General features: G+C 36.4%; 1 protein-coding gene across 1 annotated transcript in view; it reads left to right on the top strand.

Annotated features, from left to right (window-relative positions):
* Positions 1–24,838, top strand: part of STARD9 (StAR related lipid transfer domain containing 9) — a 101,076-nt gene that overhangs the window by 13,743 nt on the left and 62,495 nt on the right. The window contains exons 2-3 of the mRNA XM_027881683.1: positions 953–1,022; positions 3,853–3,969. Coding sequence (XP_027737484.1) covers positions 953–1,022; positions 3,853–3,969 — 187 coding nt within the window. The remainder of the gene's footprint in view (positions 1–952; positions 1,023–3,852; positions 3,970–24,838) is intronic.

The raw sequence follows: 24,838 nt of genomic DNA, 5'->3' as shown, positions 1-24,838 counted from the left end.
GACAATGCACCTTCAGCTTCATTTTAAACAAAGCATGCCTAAACTGCATTAAGAACAAAATTTTTATTTCTAAATCAATTTCTTACAGCTTTAGAGAGGCATTAGGCTTCATTCCAAAAAAACTTTACCAGAAAGTTACAGCTTACAAGATTTGTCAGTACTAGAGCACGCAGCAAAATATAGAAGAAATATAAAGTGTGTTTCTCTTATTTTTAGCTTCTCAGTACTGAAGTCAGAGAAATAGGGCACTGACCTTTTCTTCCTTATTTCTATCCAACTAGATATAAAAAAATCCATTATAATTATTGAGAGAGATTAAGAACATCCTCAAATAGCTATCATGCTTTCACCCAAAAATAAGATGGTTTTTTTGTGTTGGGTTGGTTGGTTGCTTGCTTGGGTTTTTTTGTTTGATTCTGTTTTGTTTGGGGTTTTTTTTTTGGGGGGGGGGTGTTTGGTTTTGTTTGTTTGTTTGTTTTTTTCCTTTGGCCACATCCTTTTTTTAAATTTTTTTTTCTTTTCTCTAATATGACTAATTTTGGATGTGGAAGTTGTCTGTAGTAGCCAGTCATATCTGCTTTCAGTGGGAATTTTAGTGTTTATGGGTGCATGGTCCTTTGCACTTGAGGAACAATCCTGTCCGTTTACATTTCAGGAAAGTTTTTTGGGTTTGTTTTGTTTTGTTGGTTGTTTTCTAAAGAGTGCTTTTTGAGGACTACAACAAACACTCTGGATTAACTGGTAAAAATTAACTGGTAAAAGTCAGACCTGACAACTCTTGTGGCTCATAAGTGTGTGATGTGGATCCATACTCCGCAAAGCATAGCCAGTCTACCAGTGCTCCACTCTACTTCCTTGTGAATGTTATTTCTGGGATTTAGAAAACTGACATGCACCTTTCTGTTTCTTCATATTTTAAATGTTATTTTTTTTTAATGTGTTTTGTTTCCAGAGAGACTGCAGAAGGAGGAAGAGTGATTGTAGAAATTGATGACAAAGTGGCAAAAGTCAGAAATGTAAAGGTATGCTATTTGTCTTCTCTTTCTCATATAAGGATCCTGATATCTTGATACTTTTTCATGTTTGCTTGGCTACTGGGTGATTCTAATAGAAATGTTAACGGAGAATTTTAAGCTGGCACAGCTCTAGAACAATTGCAGCAGAAGTATGTGGGAGGAGTGTTTTGGTTTTGGGGTGGATGTACAGGTTTGAGGGGTTTTTTGACAAAGGATGTAACGTGTTGCCTGCATTTTATATTTGTCAAAGCTTCTGCAATCTGGCTGCATGCCATCATTCAAAGCTGTTAGTAAACTGTTTATGATTTTGTGCTCATCTTACTAACATCTGGATAATTTCTTTGGCTATGTTTCTCCTCCTCTCATGTTTGCACTCAGAGTGCAACTGATTTGCATGAAACAAAATGTCTTCAGCTACTCTTCAGGCCTTGGTAAAAGACCAAGAACTGTAAGAATAAACTGAGTGTAGCCATCATCCTTCATGAGAGTTCTGGAGCCAGTGTGCTAGTCTTCTGCTTTAGGCTCTTGAACTACTTAAAACTGCCACAGTCCTTCACTAAATTAATAGAACAGCAGCAAAGCAATTCTGTGTTGTCAAAAATGTTTCTGCTTGAAACTGAAATAAATGAACTGTGAGATTATTGTGGGGATCCCAGAAGATGGATGACTTTTTAATGTCTTGTCTCCTTTTTCTTTATATCTGCAAACAGTCCACTTATTCCAGATTGCTGTTTCAGGAGAAATAATACACTCAGTTTAGAAGAGAAACCTTGGCAGAAACTGAATGAAAGGATTTGAACTATTTATCTTTTTCATTATAATTATTGTTGTATTGATTACAAGTGCTTCTTATTTCTTTAATAAGAGGGAAAAATATTAGGGGTACGAGAGATCTTGTGGAAGTAGTGTTATTTTCTGTATCTTCTCTTTTCAAAGGCTGTATTTACAAAGCCTGAGACTCACTACTTTTTGAAATATTTTTCCTCAGTTCCTTATACATGTGACAGAGCTCTTGAAGAGACACATATCCTCTGGGTGTGCCACTGTCTCTTCTGGCACTTAGTCAGGGAACGCTTTGGTCTCCACCACAGGGCTGTGAGGTCTGGGGCCTGAGAGGCTGCCTGTCCCCCTGGGTGAGCCCATCCTGGCAGGTCATGGTCCTGCAGCTGCCTGACTGATTCCAGATGGTCCTTGTTAGACCCAGAGCTTTCTATGTTTCATTTGTTTAAAGAGGAGCTGTGGCCTGCCCTGGCATGCAGGGGAACCCTCAGCAGCAAGGCAGACTGCTTGTAGCAGGCCAAGAAGGATTGTTTGCAGATACAGGGGCTGGCTTGTCGATGTCGCATCTCTTGAGATTTTGTAATTGGTGAGGAGTTTGCTTTATGCATAAGCTAAATTTAAACAGTATTTGATGAATCCAAGACAGACTATAAATTAATATTTATACACTAATATTCACACTGTGCTGTCCAGGGTAAGTGCACTCTGTAGTTCAAAACGAACACCCTCTGACTAGAAGAAATAATCAGCTCTGTGAGCAGAGGCTGCTTCTCCTGAGGTGGAGGGGTAGAGTATTTTTGTTTCGTTTTTTGCACATTGCTGTAGGAAGGCAGTGCTCTAAACTGTCTTCTGCTTACTGCTGCAGAAAACCTAAGAAAAGGTTATTACAAGAGGTAATAACATAAAATACTCTTAACTGTGGCATATTGATAATGTTGTAATAGATGATCCAAAGGCTCATAAAGGCATTAATTCTGACTAAAGGAAACCTTAGTTGTGTTTAATTCAATATGACAACTTTAGTGTCATGCAGGTTTAAAATATGTAGAAAACCTTTACTTCAAAGATAATTTAAAACTATTTCTGTCCTCTTCTGCTTTACTCTTTCTTGGTTTAAAAAAACAAGCCTGTCAGATGGGCCCGTAAACTCATTTTCCTTATAAGCCTCACAGCTGGTGGCTGTTTTTACACTACCCTGTATCCAGTAATCTTTCAGACAAACATTGTCACCCTTAGTTTTTGGGGCTCTGTGTTGAGCGTTTTGGCTACCATTTTATAACAAACCTTTTTTTCTACTTATGCTATTGCAATAGTAGATTATATTACAGGTTATATGTTTCCAATTGGGTCAAAATTGCATGTGAATGTTGTTAATTTTGTGTCATGTTTTGACTCATTACTCTTCTCATTTGGTGAGTAGATCAACAATGTATAGTTCCTTGGTCATAAGCTTATCTCTTTCATTACGGATCACTTGGCCAAGATTTTAGAGAAGGACTTACATGATTCCCTTAATTTCAAGCATAATTTCTTACTGTTGTGCTAGAAAGGCTTTACTGTCATTGTTACTAACCCATAAAGGTTAGTAATTGTGCAGTCCCAATGGCAGAAGCATTAGCTTGCTACCATGACAAAGCAAAGGGGAAATGGGGGAAGAGACCTGCATTTCCAACTATGCAGTGAGAAAAATGGTTTTGTCTTCTCAGCTGGCACCTCATTTCTGTTTTCTCAGTGAAACAGGAGAATGATTAAGAAATACCTCATAGGTTAAAGCTTTCCTGCTAATATGTAGAATTAGCTGAATTATGTTTATTGTATACACCTTGGAGAACCTTAGATGCAGTAAATGAACCCTCCAGTAAAAATACTTCAGCAGGTCTTGGATGTCTCTGTTCACTCTAAGCATCAAAGAAAATCCAATGAAGAGGTTAAACTATTTGCCAGTCCTTTTACACAATACAGTTCCTAGATAAACTTCCTGTTAATTTGAAATATGCTTTCTGATCAGCATGTTTAGAGTAAATTGGTCTTTCTGTCTTTTTCCTTTTATTGTCAGGTTGACAGTAGATTTGATAGCAGTTGGGACTCAAGAGAAAAAACTGTGGCCTTCAGCTTTGATTACTGCTACTGGTCAGTTGATCCTGAAGATCCAAAGTATGCATCTCAGGAAATGGTGAGTGATGCTGTTCCTCACACCTGGGTTCCCATCTTACTTTGACCTTTATAATCACATACACAAGAAGAGATTGAGATGTAGGATACATGAAATTTCATGTTCTATTCCTTAAGTAGGTGCAGTAGGAATGCAATACCCTTGTTTGTCAACTAATGCACACTTTCATTAGATATGTTAAATTTGGTAGTGATCATTAATGTTGATGACCTGAGGACTCTTGCTTAGAAATGAGAATTTTTTCAGGGGCAGGAATCAGGACTTGGGGGAGAAAGCTCTGAAGGAAAGCAAGAGTGTTGAGGTGATTGTTTTGAAAGGATCAACAGTGAAATTACTACATCTTTAATGCTTGTAAATTTTACTTATAGTAGGTTGTTCAGAGCTCTTTTCCTTGACAAAGCATCAGAAATCTTATAATTAGTGGAGACTTATCCTAGCTAGAAGATCGAATGTTTGATTGATTAAAAGAAGATTGAAGGATTTTATATTAAAATAGGATGAGATCCCAACTCTTTGTTAATAAAAAAGGAATTATTAAATATATAAATAAATACACTACACAGCAAAGCTATCCAAGTCTTTCATTATGCATGCATATGATTACATATTTCAGCATTAAAATCAGTTTTTAGTGCTGTTTTGTTTTCAGACTTGTATGATTTCATTTTCCTCTGTTGTCAGTACAACTGTTCCTGAAATTGTGACCTGTATAATTGTGTTGCTTTTCACAGAAATTATCGCTTAAGTCTGAGTTAGTTCTGTAAAATTTGTGTTTCTGGTAGTGATGAGCACGGGATTGTTTTACTTTTAGAAGTCAATATTTGAAAAAAAAATGTCAAATTTTGCAATTACCAGGACTATAGATTAAATTCTTGACTGTGCTTCATTTCCTTTTTGGTACAGTATTGTGGATGATGTTTTGGGAACTTGGAAAGTGTATTTAGTGTTTAGAAAAGAAAATTGTCTTTCTAAAGTACTCAGCACTAGATAAACTTTAGGGATTACAAATAACAAATCTTTAAATTTTGAACTGTTAGTGCTCCCACCAACCCTCTTTTATTGTCTTACTTGTTTATTTTGATTTTGTGTTCTTTGTGAGTTTCTCTCATAATATACTTAAAAGCTTCTTAAAACTGTTGCAAATACAGTTGGCTTTCTAGATGAAATGTTTTAGTATGAAATGCTGATAAATACAGTCTGCCAAGTCAGTTTTGTCTCAGTATGAATATTTATCAGAACTGCCAAATGGAAAGTATAAATATTGGCTACAAATCGTAAATTTTTGGTTTTGTTGTTATTAAATACAAGTGTGACTGAAAAAGAATGTGAAGTGCAATATAAACACTGCAGCTTCATTGCTGGGATTGAGTAGGTATTTCAGATGCTGTGGAGAGCCTTGTTTTATCATGCAATCCATTTTTATCCAATAAAGATGCTGAGGGGGAAATATGAACTCCTGGGCCATAGAAAATAAAGAAGTGGGCAATAATTTCCTTACTTATGCCTGATGCTGACTGAAAGGACACCCAGGTCTGCTCCATGGAACTGTTGAAGCTTAGACAGAAGACTTTCATGAGTTAAGAGAAGTTTAAAAGATGGACTGGTGCTTTGAAAGGCCTGGAGTCATGAGCTAATTTCTTGGGCTTTTTGCAGTCTTTTACAGTCTCTGTGATTGTAGAGCCAGTAAAACATACTTTTATATGAGAAGAGGCTGTGGGGATACTGCAGTCTTACCAGGCTTTTGTGCATTTCTCTGCCCTCTTACACTGTATGAACAAAGTTTATTGTACTAATTCTATGTTTTGAATCATTAATTCAGTGATGAGCTTGAACTTCCTAAACTTCCTTTAAAACTTCAGCAATGATATTATCAGTAGCCAAAGGAGGTTCAGTACTACTGTCATTCAGTAAAAGCTTGCTTTCATGAGCTGACCTTGGACCACTTTTCCCTTGAAGAAGTCCTGCCAACTGCTATCATATGTTATTGGTGTATTGGTTGAGGATGAAAAGTAGATAAAAGTATCTGTCTTCAAGTTCATTTTTGTAGAATCCTGTCTTTTAGTAAACTGTCTCTTTTTGTTCTCTAGATGGATGTATAAAAATGAAGTCCTTACAGTTTCCTCAGTTGTTAAGGATTCTGTGACAATATAACAAGAGAGGGAGGGCTGGAAATGGTAGTGTTTAAGTGAAATTCGGATTTTTAAGATACAAATCTAGCTCTCTGAATGCTTCTTGTAGTTCTTTCCAGATGTTAACATTGTGTTCTTGAGGTTCCTGTCTCCTGTATTTCAGAGATGACTACACACAGTACATTTTATTCCCTATATATTTTGATTATATACTTCAAAAGTACTTGTAATGGACTTGGGTCACACGTGTAAGTACTTTCAAATGTTTGGATTTATTGTTCTGTTTATGAAGATGATGCTTTCTCTGCCACTTGTACTTTCCATGTATTTTCCAAAATGAGAATACATGTAGCCCACCTTTTGTGTTCTTCCTAATAAAGTCATGTTAGTATTTCTAATTTAAAAAAAAAAAAAAAAAGCGCAGAAGATATTTTTTCACTTTAATTTGGGGAGAGCAAATCTTGCGCTACAGTAAACTGAAAAGGAACTGAACCAATTTATTAAAATCTGCAATGCCCATGTGACAGATTATATGCCTTTACTTTTATTTTTTTAATAAACTGAAATCAGAAGTGCTTTTCCCCTTAAAAAAAGCTGGGGCAAACAATCAAAAATATGAATTATTTTTAAGTTTATTGTCTGCATATTTGGGAGGGCTGAATTTAAAAAGTAATTCTTGTATCATGATGTACACAAGCTTTCTTGATTGGCATTACAGAAATAATGTAAACAACCTCATGTCTCTGAATAGAGGAAAGTTTGCTAAATTAAAAACAAAACTGACTACTGACAGAAGAATACATCACTGCTGGTGTGGGGGAAATAGGCTTCTTAGCGGATATAATCTGCTGGATAGTGGTTGGTTTTGGAAAATGGCTTAGGTACAAGCAGATAGTTTACTGTTATTTATGATTATTCTCTCATTGGAAACATTTGAGGAATTAGATATGAGCCAGAGTTTCATTTTCTTTATTTCTTGCATAACACTGGTGAAATATGAAGATACACAGTGCTTCCAATGATCATCCAGTGACTTATAACCTTCATTTAGAAGTCAAGTATAAGTGAACTGAATTCTTAGTTTTCCTTTAGAAGTTGCATAAATTCTTTACGAAATAAAAGATTTAAATAGGTCAGCTATGCAAGCATTGTGTTCATTTTCCAAATAAGCTGAATTTTACAATGTGACCTCTGTCTTTTAGGTGGCCAGTTTAAGATCCTTGGGCCTGTTGCTTTTGTTTTCTCACTGGGCAGTTGAATACTTCACGTTGATACTGAGCTGAGGTTTTCATCTGCTTTCACAGGTGTGCAGTTCTTTCCAAAGGAGAGCCTACCTTCTCCTTTTAAAGAAAATTAGACAATTCTTTTTTTCCTAAGTGAGTTTGTGAATGCATAAACAGAGTAGAGAAATCAAGAAATAAGGTAACAGAAGAGTAATTGGCTCAATCAACTGGACCTACCAGCTACTGCAGGAAGAAAGAAAGGAAACAGTTCTGAAAAGTAGGGAGGGATGAGCCAGGCACCAGAGTTAAATGGCAGAGAGAAAGAAGCTAACAAAAAATTGTATAGGACCAGAAAAAGGTGATGTTCCTTTTCCTGCCATTTTTGAGACAGATTGTTGATTTTCTCTGTGCTGCAGAATTAGTTCAGTCTCACAGCGGGAAAATGCTGATTGTCTGCACCTGGGCTTTACTGCTTGCAAACAATGAAACAGTTTCCCCATGTCTCCCTGAATTCTAAAAAACTAAGGGGTTTTTGGGGGAGGGAATTCGATATGATACAAAACCTTTTTTAGTAAAGGGGGGCATTTTTTATGAAAACAATTATTGCTTCCCTCTCCTCCGCCCCCTTCCTCCACAGATGTCTTCAGAAAGCTGTGTGTGATTCAGGATTGTTTTTTAAAGACAATGTTGGAAATCTGTTCCTCTTTGGCCGTTATATAACTATGGGACTATCCTTCACTAGAGGTTCATGACATATTTCCAATTTACAGTAAAAATCCTGTGTGATAGTGGTGTTATAATCGTATTTAGGATTGTGATTTTTATTCTTACAGGAAAAATTTAGTCTTCGTGATTTATTCTGCTGGTTGAATGTGGAAGTTAATATGTACATGCTGTGAGACATTTATAGTTGTCTCAGAAATAAACATGTAAATTTAAACTTAAAAAAGTTTTTGTCTGGTGTAGAACAGTCTGTTTCAATTCTTTTGAGTTTCCTTTGTAAAACCTAAAATAGCTCTTAATGGATCTTTCCCTAGCTCTGGTTTAGCTCCACGAAGCAAAAGAGAATGTCTAAAACAGTTGCAAAACTTATGTAAATGTTCATTTAAATCCTACTGGAAAAAAAAAAAAAAAGGTTTCAGCTTGATCTAATGCAACCACAGTTAAACAAATTATTAAGGGTATTTTGCACAAGAGTATTCTTAGGGCTACAGGAACAAATGCAAACATTAAGTATTCTTGTAGCTGGTTGCTATAGCTTCAGTCTTCAACTTCCCTCCAGCCATCCTTCCCATCCGGTTATTGTGCACGCACAGTAACTGCGGTGGGCACACTGACCCACAGGATGTACAAGCAGGTATTTACACACAGCAGTTGCCACAGATAGCTGATGTGTAGCAATCTGTTCCTTTTGATAAGAGGGATACGTTCCATGACTAATAGGCTTTGAATGGTAGAGAGAGGGAAATCCAGAATAGTGTTTAATTTCCCAAACTGCACTGATTTCAGTGGGAACCAAACCTCCAACTGTTTTTTCTTGAAACACTTTTTGTACATCTCAAGCTTAACTTTTTGTATCCCAGTGCATCAGTTAAATGGAGATGATAATGTTTATAAGGGAAAACACAATTTAGACTTTAAAATTTTTACCTCATGCTTTCTAAAGAATTAAATAGTACTCATTTTGATCTAGGAATGTCACACTCCTGGGCTTGACTTGATAACTATTTTATTTTCCTTTTTCATTGTATATTAAGTTTATGCGGGTGTGAATATTCCTTCAGCATCTCTCTGAATATTCCCATTTTCAGTAATACTATGACCCTCACTGGCCCTTCTAAAATTCATTCATAAAAGCCAAACGAAAAGATAACTATCTTTGTAAATCTAAGAAATCTGAGAGTGCACAGAGGTGATTGTAAACAGCTGAGTGATGATACACTCTTGAACCTTTTTCTCTGAATGAATAGGTTGTCTTTTTGATAAGAATTATCTACCTATCAAAGGAGAAAAAAAAATTAGAATTGGTTTCAGTATTTCATATGGATTTCCCTGTATGTGGAAGTTGCACTGCCATGTGTCACGTGAGAAAAGTATTATCTTAATAAATCAGGATGGTTTTACAGTGAGAAAGCAGTAAGGGTATGAAAGCAAGTCTTATTGCAAATGCCAGTAACTGCTCCTAATTTCTTGACCTTCTCACCCTCCACCCCCGCTTCCATTCTTCATCACTGGCTTACTAATGTAAGTGGAAGAATAACAGTGATTTTTTTTTTTTTGTTGCACTTCCACTGTGCATTTGGACCACTGAGGGTTTTACAAGCCTGTTCAAAAGCAAGACAGTGTGCTCAATCAAGGGTTGTTTATATCTTAACTTTATATAACAGGTGACACAGGCTCTCTTTCCTGTCTGCCCATTCCATATATGTGTCTAGAAGGAACTCCTTTATTTTCAAACACATTATCTAATTGTTTCTGTCTTTGTTTATAAATATACTCATTGGGAAAATTATTCTGTGCTCTGAAGGCAGAAATGGGACTTACTGATGGCTCATGCAAGTGAACACACATGGGCCCCGTAAACAGTTTTTTTCCTTTCTAATTTGTTTAAAAAGTATCTTAAATGCTTTCCGTTACATCTGACTTCCTAGCATAGTTGGGGTTTATACTGCTTCCAGCTAAGAAAGTTGGGGAAAAGGGCAGGCAAGCAGATGATTTTCTTACCTGGTTATCAGAGTGTAACTGAAAAGTGAATAGAGAAAAATGTTAGTTTTAATATGCAAGATTTCCAATATAGCAGTAGATTTTCTGTTTTGTTTTTCAATGGTTTTGTTTATTTATTTTACATGTTAACTGAAAAAGTTTAGAAAAGTTACACAACAGTATTGTTTGGAAGGAAAATATTGCAACACATTTTCCAACACTTCATCAAACTAAGTCACTGTATTTATTCCTCTTTTTTTAAAAAAGTGCAAACATAGTCATGCTTCTGAAGAACTTTACCTGAGAGACCTTGCCTCTCTGAGTTTGTGACACTTTCTTGCCTCTGTGCATTCCCTGTGAGATTCAACTTTTTAATTGTCTTGTGAATTATCAAGACAAAAATCAAAACCATCAGGCACCTAACTGTAAAAAAGTATAAAACAATAAAGCCCTAATTTACATATCTTGAAAAACTGTTCAATTTGGTTTTTTCTCTGTTACCCCCCCATCTTGGTGTAAAAGATGGGAGAATGAGAAGGCAGCAGTGGCTGTGGGAGTAAATGGCATTTTTGCATGAAATATTTGAAAAGCAGAAAGCATTCCATCCACAAGAGTTTTTTTTTTCTCCAAAACAGTGTGAGACAGAAGTGAAAAGGAGAGTGTGCTATAAGAAAAAGGCTTTTTGTGCAATAACTGGATCAGTATATAATGGGTTATGTTGGAGGCAGGGAAACCACCATGAGTGCATGCTATATATCTTCTGCCAGCAAAGCAGCTGCTGTGTTCAGTTCCTGATCGAATAAGGTCGTTCTTTCTGACTACACCAAGATTCCTTTGCAGAAAGCTTCTCTGGGAATTATTGTGAATAATTCCAAACTTCAAAGCAGGCTTTTGCTGGAAGACAAAAAAGAACCGAGTTGGTTTTCAATTTACCATGCATAATATTAAAACCATTTTATTTAGAGGAGACTAAAATACTTTTCAGTAACTGAGGCATTGAGTTAATTAATAGAAATAGTTGTATAGTTGGAGACATTCATAGGCAACTGAAATCTAATGCAGATACTTTTCAAATATGAAGCCTAAACAGGAGTACACAAGAAAGGATTAAGCTGAATGTTGATAACAAGCTGACAGAAAGCAATAAACTGCTTCACAAACAATGAAGTTGAAGTGTTTTCTGACTGTTCAATCTGCCAGTGCTCATGCACCCTGATTCTGTTTCCCTGCTAGGCACTGACTGTTGCTTACTAGATACACTGAGCACATTCTTTACAATAGGCAGTCGGTATAATTCAATAAATAATATTGAAAGGATCTCTAAGTGCATTCAGCAACTTAAAAGAAAAAATAAGTTCTTTGTGTTGTCAAGTATTATGCATGTTGCAGTAAACCTTCTACAAGCCTTCTACAAACCTTGTGATTTTTGCATATTTTACAGTTAAAGACAAAATCTTGCTATGGTGACCTGCAAACTTTCTGAAGTATCCTGACAGAATATGCTTATTTGGACGGATGATTTGTCTTTCTTTTCAAATTAACTGAGATCAAGATGTGAGATACAGATGTATTTGAGAAAATAAATCTTTTACATAGATAAGCTGTATGCAGATATCGATCTTTCTTACTTGCAAATTCCTCTGTGTAATCACACCACAGTTTTTCCTCCATACTCATAAAGTAGTGATGTTTTTTCCTTCTTTTAATCTAATATAAGGGCTATTCTGTATTTTTTTCTGTTTTGTAAATGGGTTCCCATGTTCATCTGCAAGTATTTGCACAGCATGGCTGGTCACAGAATGGAAGGTCATATCTGTGGTACTTCCAAAGTAGCATATTGATCAAGATTTTTTTTTTAACCTGGACTGGGTTTTCTCTGATCTTAGGGATGCTGTATGAATAACTTCAGTTAAGCTAGTCTTTTGAGATTTGAATTTACTGAAAAATAAGTCTGAACTTCAACTAAGTCTCTAAGATGGTGTAGGTCTGTGAGTTCTATAGTTGCTAAATGGAAGGATGTTGATAGACTTTTGTAGGAGACTGGGCCAGGTTTGTAGATTTTGGTTTCTGACCTTGGGGTTTTATTTGGTTTTAGCAGGCAGTTTGCTTATGAGAGATTTTCTTGGGCAGGACTGTGTTGACGTTGAATAGTGAGATGTGTCTGTTGCAACAGCTGTGATCAAGTTCAACACAGCCATTTTGTTTATTTCTGAAAATGTGCCATGTTTCTGACATGTTGAAGGCATGAGATTGAACTTACCTTCATAAGTACCTAAAGTATGAAAAACCTAAGTAATGTGTCCTGTATCAGTGTTTATTAAAGTGTTTGTTATGAACAGCAATTGTTCCTTTACATTATAGCAAAAATTGGCCCTTCCCTTTTTTGTAAATTTGTGCCTCCTTTATTTATTTATCTTCAATAGTAGCTAAATTTTATATTTTTCCGTTAACTAAGGTGGTATGCCTCAGAGAGATGTGTGTGGCCTTGAACATAAACCAAATGAATAATTATTTTGGTTTTATCTGAGCACCTGCATGTTGACTTCCAGTTCAGTTTTGGTTTAAATCAACAAAAAAACCTACCCTTGAGAGCTCTTATGTGTAAAGCAAAATTAACATCTCTTTTCAGTTGTGGCTTTTCTGGCAAAGTGGTTTCTGATGGCAATGCCTCTAAATTGTGTAAGGAAGAGTGAAGGTTAATAAAATTATTTCAGTCTAGAAATGTTTACAGTAGCCTCAGCACATCAAAAGCAAAATTATGCATCAGTTTAGAGTTCCTTACCCTCAGATGTACACATTTATATGGATAGGTTCTCACTTCTTACAACTTCAGTGTTAAAATGTCGGGACATTCTCATCTGAAGCAGGAGTGGTGGTGTTCTGTGTCTTAGATTGGTAAATGTATTTTGAAGTATGTCTTACCAGACTACATCACATGAAATAGTTGATTAAGAAATTTTGGAGTGGACCATTTGAATCAATCCTTGCTGGATAAGGAATATTACTAAGACGCTGAATGGCAATGAATGTTTTCCTGGATTTTTTCTATGTATCTGTAAGGATTGACTGCTTTCAAATTACATCTGTTAACTTTAGGATGGGTCTCAGTTTCTGCTGTACTGTTATTACAAGTGTTTTCCATTCTGAATTTTCAGCCATCCCTTTCCTGCATGCACGTATGTCTTTAAAAGTGTGCACATGGATTGTATCATCAATACAATATGTGCTTTTATAGTATTCTTGGCAGGTTTTCTTGCAAAGAAAAGAGTCTCTAAAGAGTATGTGCCTCATCCCATGTGACAGACCTGTATATAAAACATCAGGTCTGAAAAATTAATCTAAGGAATGGTGAGGAACCAGACCCGAATTAATTAATTTGGCCCACCTTTTTTTATATATTTATGGATTTTTACTTTATTAAGATTTCACAGGCAAAGGTGGGTAAGGAAAGCCTTCTCTAGTTAGCATTGGAGAAGTGGAGACAGAAAATTTTAGGGGATTATATGGTCAATGTAAAGTAGTCATACTTTCAGGGAAGTTAATATCTGTACTTCATATATGGTTTTGAAGAAGAACTATCTACATCTCTAGGATTTTGATCTGTTTGGAATTTGACTAAAAAGAAGAAGGGCCCAAATTACTGGTACAAGACTGCCTTATGCATTTTGTTTTGCCAGCCTAAATCTTCTGAGTTTTGCAAGTAAATGTTTTACAAATTTGGTCCAGATCTTGTTTTTAGTAAGCCATCTTTCACTGTATGTTGAAACTGAGCTTCGGTAACGCAACATCCATGAAAGAACCAATTGCTTTGAAGAGAAACAAAACAGAGGGACATGTCTTATGTTATGTTTTGCTGAGAGTGTTTTGCTGTGATAGCAGAAAAATGGATTTGAGTAACTGCTCATAGACTCAGGAATAAATCAACTTTTTTTGGCTGAAACAACAATATTGAAAACTTCATGGGTAATGGGTAATACATATTGTAATCCTCAGTGTGGAAAAATGAGATTTCCTGATGGATTTTAAAAGTCAAAAATCTCTGAGGAATCATTCACAGGCTTTTGAAACAAAGACTATTGGGACAGTCTATGAACAGGACAGCAAAGACCACAATAGTCATTTGGCCACATGGCCAATAAATGTAACCTGAGTCCTTGAAAGAATGATCAAAAAACTTCCTTACATAGGATCCCTGAAAGCACGTATGTGTTTTGGGACAGGAGAGGTACATCTACAAATTCCATGTGCAGAATAGAGAAGTGCTCCTTTAGCTGTTGGTGTGGTGACACGCATGCTTGAGCTTGCCTCACTTGGGCTTTGGAATTCTGCCTCCTTGTCACACCTAATCTCCAGGACCTTCTTGTACAGAGGCAATATTATTGGGGATGGTGGGTAACTAAGGCTACCCTGCATCATGCACGTCATGCATGAGGTCATCATGCTGCTTTAATAAGTGACAGTGCTCTAGGGCCCTTTTCATTTCAAGTCTATTTTATTTTGATGCTCTTAGCTGCATTCTGTTTCTTAATGATTGAGAGTAAAGGCCAGAGTAGTTCATGAGTGACTAGAATATTTTTTTATTGCTGTATGTTGTAACCTGTTTCCAAACAGAACATAAATTCTGCTCTAAAATGTGTGACTGTCTGAATTCACCACCTTTTCATTACCTAAGCAAGATGTGAAACTTTTACTTGCTTTTGTCTTTTGTTTGTGATTTTTCTTTTGCTTTCTATTAGAAGAAAGAGCATTTCTCATAGCTGTCTTGAAACAGGAAAAAAAGATAGAATCATGTTAAAAATCTAGAGAGAGAGTTGATAGGAATTTATCATTGAAGCAGCAAGTTTTTCTTATATTCTATCACTTTTGAGTTTTAATCAAGTGAAAGGGTTTGGTGGAGCTAGTTAACATTTTAAAGCCGAATGTAAAGATTGGGAAATGTTCTAGTCCACAATTTGGTGCTGTTATTTGTTCCTTATTAATTTTTTGACAGCTAGCATTGTTATATCTCTTAGTTATTTTTAATGTGTCTTATAGCTCTAAACCAAGAAATTGAAATAGAATTTTCAGTTCACATTCAGAAAATTAGCAACCTTCTTAATTTTTATGTGTGGAGAATGAGATAATTTAAAGCCTCGGCTCAAGTAGCTTTTGATATTTTTAATTTAAATTCAGCAGAAACTCAAAAGAACTGTCAATGACTTAAAGATACATTCAGTCTGAAAACACAAAGATTTTAGAGGACTGTAGAAACTTGCTTCCAGCTCTTCGTGTCCTCCTTTACATCACTGCTGTGTGTCTGACTCTGCTTGGTACAGCACAATGCTTTTATTGTCTCCCATCCTACTGTATGTCATTTGCATAAATTTATTGCTTATTACAGTATATGGAATGTAATCTTTTTATATTCCATTTGCTATGAAACTATGGGGTTTTCTACAACTGAATTCCATCGCCATGTTGAGTTCAAAGAGGAAACAAAATGGATTAGAAAGTCATCATTTGCTTCTCATTTTATTAACCTGGAGTTGATGGTTTTTTAACTCATAGCAAACTGAAGCTGTATCCATACAAGCCCCACTTAATGCCAGGGAGTATTCCCTAAGCTTGGCCATCCATATTGCTAAATTGTTTGAGTATTCTTGCTGCTGTTGGGCCTGGGACAGCTGGTATTTCTCATAACGGTTTGAAGGCACAGCCCAGGAACTGGCAGTGACCGTGACCATTTCTGACTGGCAGTTTTCATGTGGCCACCCTGCTTTGGAGGCTGAGGGTGCCTGATAGCCTGAACATAGGCTGTCTGTGCCATGTGAGCTGGGCACTTCTAAATTGCTGGTGATGGGAGCTGACTGAAGAGCTGAGTTACCAGTAGAAGGATTTCAGGTGGAGAGTTAATTATGGGGGCTGAAGTTTGTTGCATGCAGTTTAGCATCTTTGTTTTAATAGCTATGCTTCATATTAAGTATCAAGAAACCTAGAACTTTTTTTTTTTTTTTAAATGTGCTGTCCATGAGACACTCAGCAGCATGAGCATTGTAATGTTCTTCTGTGGGAAAGAATGTGCAGACTGTCTTGCAGCCAGACAGAAGGTTAATTTCTAAAGATGAGGAAAAGAACCCAGGGAGAAAAACTATTTTATAATAATTTTGATAATCTAAAGGACACAATGATACATATAAAATAATATTTAAAGAGGATGCTTTAAAAAATCCTTTTTGGGTCAGGCTCTAACTTTTATTAGTCCCTCAATCTTTTTTTTTAAAATAAGTGTTAGAAGTGAAAAGCTTTAAATTGTACAGAGCACTGTGCTACTTTGACCTGCACTTGGTGCAGCTTTGATCAAAGCTGGCAGGCACTTTTAAAACAAAGAATTTGCAGAAGCTGTGGCCTTTTTTTTAATTTGAGGAGAGCAGACTATACAGATCTGGAATGTAAGAAACACCCAATGTTTCTGCTGTAAGTCATTATACTGAAGAGAGAAGTCTGAGCTGAATTTCCTGCAAGATAGATGGTCATCTTAAACAGCACAGCTGTCTGAAAATCACCCAGCAGCTTCATCATGTGGTCATATTCAATACTCCTTTGAAACAAAAACAATATTCTCTAGTAACTCAATTTCTAATTAGGTCAATGATGAAACTGCTCTCAATCTAAAAGGGAAAATAATAGAACTACAAATATAAATTATTAGGTTGTCATATTTCAGTACATCCTGAGGTTTTATGTTATGTTATGAATCAGTTTATCATAACAAAACACTTGTATTAAAGAGTGAAGGAATATATTTTTAAAATGTATTGATGTTCAATACAATAAATTTCTTTCGGGACAGAACTGACCATTGAGTTGCAAACTATAAGTGACAAAATTTATACCTGATCCTAAAGAGTGTTGTACCAATACATTGTGGAAGGGTAGCTAGTTACTTAAATCTGACATAATGCATTGGTGTCATGTATTTCAATTCTTTTAAAATCACTTTTCTTGAACCTTCAGTTCTCTTCCCATTGCTTGCTCATTTCTTGCCCATTTTAGTGTGCCATAGGGCACAAGATCCTAATTTGTAAAGGGATAAAATTTAATGCATCTTCAGCTTGGAAAAATTTTAAATGTTGATGAAACTTCTTCCTTTTGTCTCATTTTGAAAGGGAAATAAACCACAACTTCTGCTTGTATTTTATTAGTCCAGGGAAAAACATGTTTTTCTTAAACAACCAAATGCATTTCTCTAAATATTTTGAAGGCCTTTTTTTTTTTTTTATTTATCACAGAAAACGTCATGTCTGAGAGGGAAGCTCCAGTATATTCTTCACAGGCAATGCCTTGCCATAATATTATGAAGATTTTCTTTTTTTTTTTTTTTTGAAAACTCACCAAAGGGTCTTTGTTCCTCTTGGTAGTATCAACAATTTGGTTTATTACTGGGCTTGTAATGACTCGGAAATATGTGACCTTAATTGGGACATGTAGATTCCCTGGTTCTGATGCCTGGAATTTTTTCTAATTTTTAGCAGATCTGCACATTTTAATTTTTGAAAATATATGGTATTATCTTTTGCTTTATGGAAGTATTGGGTTGGTTGAGTTCTTACATGTTTTACAACTACTTTTTAGATACAGGTGGTGTGAGATACATCTTGCTTTTTGTTTTCTGTGTAGCTAAGCAAAGTACAGCGTGAACCACTGAACTATCTTCATAGTGTGCCTCGCCCAGTTTTGAGCTTGGTGTGGTATGAAGTGAGTGGGGAAGATGAGGACAGTAAAAAGAAGTCATTCTGTCCAGCCTAAGTAATTTTTGTCACTAGAAGAGCCAAAATAGAAGAAACTGGTAGTATCTGCTGCTTTTTGTAATTTAACATTTCTAATTAGGTGAACTGTGACTGTTCATTCCACCTTCAGCTGTTAGTATCCAGGCCCCAGTCCTTATAAGATGGAAATGAACAGAGGCCGCTGACCTGGCAAAAGAGCAGAATTAACAATTTACTGAATCACTAGTCTTGGCAAACTTTGTTCTTAATATATTTTTGAGAATAAGATGCCAAGAGTTCTCTCTGTGAACTCATAAGTGACCTTAAATTACCTCCCGCTGTTTGGATTCTCCCAGAAACTGCTGAAACCATACAAATTTAGAAACTACTTTTTTCTTGATGGTCTTGTATAGCTTCAAACCTTTTTGTAATTTTTTTTTTTTTAAGTTTGGGGAGGTGCAGTAGACAGCATTATTTTTTTTTCACAATTAAAAAATGCCATGTAACTTTATTATCCTGAGAATTTTTGTTGAGTTGAACCACAGTCAAGAAACTTTCTTGGAGATTTGACTGCTGATTCTTGATCTTCTCAGCAAACATTGAAAACATGTCTGAATTGGTATAAGTGTGTAGATTTTTCCTTCACATCCTTTTTTGTGGAAGTCTACTGCACTTGTAGTCCAGACCAGTCAGGTAGGTTTTTTAAGAGACAGGTGTAAAAATAGTCCCACTGCGGCAAAGGGCTTTACTCAGGGGAAACATCACTGTTCTGTGCTTATTGGAGATCGAGTGGACTAAATGACCTTTAAAGGTCCCTTTCACCCCAAGCTATTCTATGGAATCATAGAATCATTAAGGTCAGATAAGACCTCCAGGATCATCACATCCAACCTAGCATCACCGTGTCCAAGTTAAACTATGTCCCCAGCTGCCACATCCACACATCATTTGGACATTTCCAGGAATGGTAACTCTGCCACTTCCCTGGGCGACCTATTCCAATGCCTCACCACCCTTCAGTAAACAAATTTTTCCTAACATCCAATCTAAACCTCCTCCGGCACATCTTGAGGCAATTTCCTCTGGTCTTGTAACTTGTTACCTGGGAGAAGAGACTGACACCCTCTTCACTACAACTTCCTTTCAGGTTGTCGTAAAGAGCAATAAGGTCTTCCCTATTGCCTCCTTTTCTTGAAGCTAAATAAGCTCAGTTGCCTAAGCCTCTTCATGTAAGACACATACTCCAGACTCTTCACCAGCTTCATTGCTCTTCTCTGGGCATGTTCCAGCACCTCAATGTCTTCTTAGAGTGAGGGGCCCAAAACTGTACATAGTATCTGAGGTATGACCTCACCAGTGCTGAGTACAATCACTGCCCAGGTCCTGCTGCCCACACTATTTCTGGTACAGGCCAGGATGCCATTGGCCTGCCTGGCCACCAGAGCACACTGCTGGCTTGTGTTCACCTGCTGTCAACAAGCACCCCCACGTTCTTTTCCTCCCGGCAGCTTTCCAGCCACTTATCCCCCAGCCTATAGCCATGCCTGGGGTTGTTGTGGCCCAAGTGCAAGACCAAACACTTCACCTCGTTGAACCTCATACCGCTGGCACTGGTCCATCAATCCAGCCTGTCAAGATCCCTCTGCAGAGCCTTCCTGCCCTCTAGCAGATCAACATTCCCACCCAGCTTAATATCACCTGCAAACCAACTGAGGGTGCACCCAATTCCCTTGTCCTGGTCTCTGAAGATATTAAGTAGGACTGGAAAACACCACTAGTGACCAGCCACTACCTGGATGCACCACTCTCTGGGTCCAGCCATTCAGGCAGTTTTCTACCCGATGAACAGTGCACCCATCCAAGTCACGAACAGCCACAGTTCTATGTGTGCCTCTGTGCCTGTGCGAATAATGATATCTGATCCCTCTCTTGTGAACTGTGCTTAATGAAGATAGCTGATGGTACTTGCTAAGTGTGGGATGAAATCTACATGTCTGCAGGTGGGGTTGATCGAGTATCTGTTTCCCATCTTATTATTTTGGCAAGAAGCCCTGCAAATATTCTAAAAGCTGGCCAGACTTTCCTATTAGAAGGCACATACTTTTATGTCTTTATTCTAAGCAAGCAAGCAACTCAAAAAAAAAAAAAATCCCTCTGATGGTGAAAACAGATACAGTCCAAAGTCTATTGCCTAAAAGCAGCAGGAATACATTAATCTACTTTTTTTTTATTTCCTGTGAAACACAAAAGTAGAAACAACTGCTGTGTATCACTAGTAAATCTCCTTTAAACCTTCTCATCTCACCATGCTCCTGGTTTGTGTAGTAACGTCATAAATATAATTGTTTCATTGTGTGAATAGATTACCAGAATTGTTTTATTAACACAAAACACTGATACAGCTTGTTTAATATTCCAACTTAAAAACAAAATATATATCTATATTGTAGTATAGAATCAGGTTACATTTTGGTTCCTTCTTGAATACATCTGTAACAACTTTAATAAAAGAATTTTGTTTTACTGGATTAATTTGATGAGACTAACAGTGCACCAGAATAAGAACATGGTAAGCTACTTCTTTCTTGGCTTAACTGCTGCTGATAGCTTCAAGATAGATTCTTTAATCCCAAACTTGGCAGATAAGACTATTTATTCATAAAGGGAAACAAGTTATTGCAAGAAATCTGAAGCTTTTTTGCTTATACTGTTAACAATAAATTTGAGTATAAAGTGGAAAATTTTGTAGTTGCTTTTTATTTGGTTTTTAGTTCTGAGCTTGGACATTGAAAAATCAGTTTAAAAATGAAACTGCACTGCTTTATTTTTATGCCTTTTAAAGTCTTTTAAAATCTGAAGTGACTTTTCTTTAAGTGTCAGTTTTCAGTGGAACTCTTAAAATCATGGTTTCAGTTTTTCAAGAAGATATGATCTTTTATTTATTATTGATATTTTATTACTTATATTTCATTTATCCCTAGAGGTATTTAAAAGGTGCACAAACATGGTGCTTAGGGACATGGTTTAGCATGGACCTGGCAGTGTTGCATTTCTGATTGGACTCGATGGTCTTAAAGGTCTTTTCCAGCTTAAATTATTCTGAAACTCAAGACATTTTATTGAAACTGTTACTGTATACAAATAGTTGCAGCTGTAAAAAACTGATATTTAAGACCAAGCGCTATTGAGTTCCATGAGCATTTGCAAGGCTCACCCAGAATAAATAATGCCAAATACAGGAAATTTATTTTTAGAAGTATGAAGTGGAGCCTATCAGTTTTGAGTACCATTGAAATTCAGTTGTTGCTGACTGTTTTACAAAAACAATCTGCCTTGTAGAATTTATACTGGTATTTTTAAAAAATTGTTGATATAAGTTAATCTTTTACAAGGTCATCTCTTTTGCTTCATTTTTACTTTCTTTTGTTCTCTTGTATAAAGGTGAAGAAATTAGCTTATTGCTAGAAAAGTATATTTCATAAGCTTAAGAGCTGGTGATCTAATTGCAAAAATATCAACTTGAGCTAGCAGATAAATGAAAAGAAAATACCCATTTCCAGCTGAAGGGAAAAAAGGCAGAAATCTAATCTTGATAGTGTCATTGTTTTGCTGTCTGAGTACTAGAAACAATTGTTAGCCCTTACTGAATTACTGAAAAATTTGAATCACTACTTTTTCCTCCCACCTACTTGTAATAAAGTCAAGGAACAATCTTTTTTTCCATCTCCATCCTCTGTCTTCTCACAAAATTAATGGCCATTTTTTTTCAGAGACACAGCTGAGAATCGATATTTGTCCCCACTGTCTTAAACGATAAAAAAAATTAGTAATTTAATGTTGTTTTTCTTTCCTTTCATATGGAGTCACAGACATCCGCTAATGACCTGGGATCTTAGCCAAGAGCTAGCAGCAGTGGGAGAAAATGCAGGATATTTATAACTTCTTTATAATCCATTATTTATTCCTTACTCTCCTCACTGTAAGAGAGATATCATTCAGTATAAATAAATCACCCAACTAACAAATCTCACAGTATTTATTTTTGCTCATTTTAAGACAATATCAGTAAAACTGCTCTGCTGCTTTTTTTTTTTTTTCTTTTTTTGATATTCAGGCACAGATAATTATGGTATCACAACATTTAAAGTGACAAATTACATTATTTTTCTGACATGAAGTAATATCTGGGCCAGAGGAGTGGGATGTCTAAAAGATCATCTGACCCTGGTGGACTAAAACAGTGTGACTGCAGAGAGCATTGTGTTGCTTCTTCCAGCTGTGACATTAACCTTTTTTAGACCTTTAGAGAAGATGAAGTTTTTACTTTCCCCTGTAGTTCCATTATTGAACGGTTTGGCCCAGAATTCACTCAGGAAAATTTTTCCTACATGGTGCATTGCTGACCTTGGTGTAAGTCACCACATTACTGTTCTGCTGGTGAAGATGCACAGCACAGAAATGAAACCTGCACTTCTGACATCCAAGTCAGCAAACAGGCACAGCAATGTGAATAGAGCAGCACTCAAACCTGCGGTCCCAGGTTCCTGGGACAGAGAAACAAAGCACTTAGTTGCTCATCTGTTCATTAAGCAGTTTGTAGGCGCAGTGTGGCAGGTTGTGTTTAGCTAGCTGTTTACTTGTAATTTTCTCCTTCCTTTCCCTAAGGATGCTTACTGCAGTTTTTATCTAAAGAGCTAGATAATGCAATGATACTACAGAGTCTTTTTTCATTGCCTTTGGGAAAAGAGTAATTCACTCCTTTGCAGAAGGTAGGCATAATCAAAAAACCTCCGTGTTTTTTGAGCATGTCTGATCTTTAAATACGTTGGTTTCTTTTAACATTTGATATGTTTGACACATACCTGCCTACCCACATCCTTTATCGCAACTGTGGCATGACAGACTTATCATATCAAGGGAAGAAGTGCTCAAAATCAGATGAGGGGTGTTCTTTAGCTGGGAAGTTTTGTCAGGATGTGTTCCCAAGGCCTCGAGTGGGAATCCCAGAATTATACAACTGCTCTGAATTTTCCTTTGACGTACATGAGAAGTTATATATATCCAAGTAACTGTGTCTGTAGAGACTATTTGACATAAATTGAATGGAGGTCTTGAAAAAATAGAACACCTGTGATGATTCTGTTTCACAGATTATCTTTACAGAACGAGGATTCAAGTCTGAAGCTGGACTTCTGCCAGGTGATCTACCTGTATATTTCATAAATATAATAACTGCTTGTCTGCTTCCTAAGACAAACAGTCCTTTTCCTATAAAACTTGAGTATAGTTCCTATAGTCACTTTTAAATAGTGACAGTTTGTAACAATTAGCTTTTGAGGAAAGATGGAGAATGTTTTCACCACATGTCCCTAACAAATATTGCTGTTTGCCTGGAGAGAATTACCAAGCCTAACATCTAATTCGAAATTTACTAAAGGGAAGTGATTTTGTGTGTTCCTTAATGGATAGGATTTGCCTGTGTTGATTTAATGGGCAGATGAAATACCAGAATAAAGCTTACATAATATGCTCTGTGTGAATCCTGAAGCAGTCATTAATAAATTAAAAAATTGACAGGTATTTTTCAGCTTTATTACGACAAGTAAGGCTGAACTGAGCTAAATCAGACATTGATACAGTGTCAAATGTTGTGGCGTTTGGATTGTATGGGTGTTACCTACAAATTGCTCTTCTATAAATGAGTGATAACAAAATAGGAATCCCTGTTGGGCAGGAAAGGAGAGATCAGAGAGAAATGTGTTTTTGTACAGGGAGATGGCAATACACTGATGTTTACAGTAGAATACCAGCAATGTAATAAAAAGAAAAGGGAGAAAAAAGAAAACAGAGGGTAGAGTTGTGCCATTGGTGATGAAGCACTTAGGAAGTTTTAAAAGTTCAGGTTCTATCAGAATATTTATAAATTAGATTGATGTGGTAAGCATAGTTTGTTTTTTTCTTTTTCGAAAGGGACAGGTTTTTTTATGAGTGAATAAGGTGTATTTTCATGATTATATAATTCAGTGATAAAATGGCAGGAATATAAAGCTACCACTCACTCTAATCAGTGTTACTTATATTCTTCCTCTCTTTTCCTAGAGGAACAGTATATATTTCTCATACATTATTTGGGACTTTTTCTAATATTTTTATTTTACAATTCCACTTAGATACCTTTATCAAGATTACACTGTCATGCTGTTAAATTTAGTGTGTGTATGTATATCGCCACACAGAGCAGACAGTTTTTCCACTGGAAAAAAATCACAGCTGATAAGATGAACAAAGCAATCATTGTATTCTCTCACAGGGAAAATGAAAGCACAAAGGATTTAAGGACATGCAGGAAGTCTGTTGGCAGAGCCAAGAACACAACTGTCTCTTAAGTTCTGGTGCAAACGCCTCTGCCACGGGCCAAGCTTGTTGAGCTGGAGAGAAACTGTCCTTTCACTGCCCTGCTTCCGGTTTGACTGGGAAAAAGAAACTGAAAAGGCAGGATAGAGAGAGGGAAGAGAAATAATCCTAGTTGTGAAGCTGTGGTCTCTTATTAAGAGAGAAGAAATGTTCCCAAACTAACCAACCGATGCCTTTCCCCCCCTTCTCTTTATCCCATTCAAACCCAAAAGTAATGTTGCTGAAGTAATCCTCATGTCACAGTAGAGGGTTCTGTGCAACCCATCAGCATAATGTGCTTCCCTTTACTTCTGCTTTCTCTGGCCATGTACAGAAAGCCCTTCAGCTGACATTAGTTTAATATTCTTTAAGAGAAAACACGTGCAATAAAAGCCTTGCATTATTGGAACTACTCCCTAGATTTGTTTTCACATATTCCTTCCTTGTATCCTGTTTCTGCTTTTTTATTTAAATTAATCTTGGGGAGTTTATGAAAGTTTGGGGACCAAGGCTTTCATTATTTTGGCAGAAATTATTTAGTTCTGTATAATTCTGTTTCATGAAATATTTTTTCACCTTAGACTTAAGTCTTGGATGCTACATCTGAGATGTAGCAGCAATTTAGTTAAAAAGAATTTAGTCATAACCCAAATAGTAAGAGCTTGAAGGGGGCAAG

Source organism: Empidonax traillii, unplaced genomic scaffold (assembly GCF_003031625.1).
Source record: "Empidonax traillii isolate 1590-97213 ecotype Southwest subspecies unplaced genomic scaffold, ASM303162v1 scaffold93:size1158651, whole genome shotgun sequence".
NCBI classification, from domain to species: Eukaryota; Metazoa; Chordata; class Aves; order Passeriformes; family Tyrannidae; genus Empidonax; species Empidonax traillii.
The sequence above is the reverse complement of the archived record's forward strand: the minus strand, read 5'-3'. Positions and strand labels throughout refer to the sequence as shown.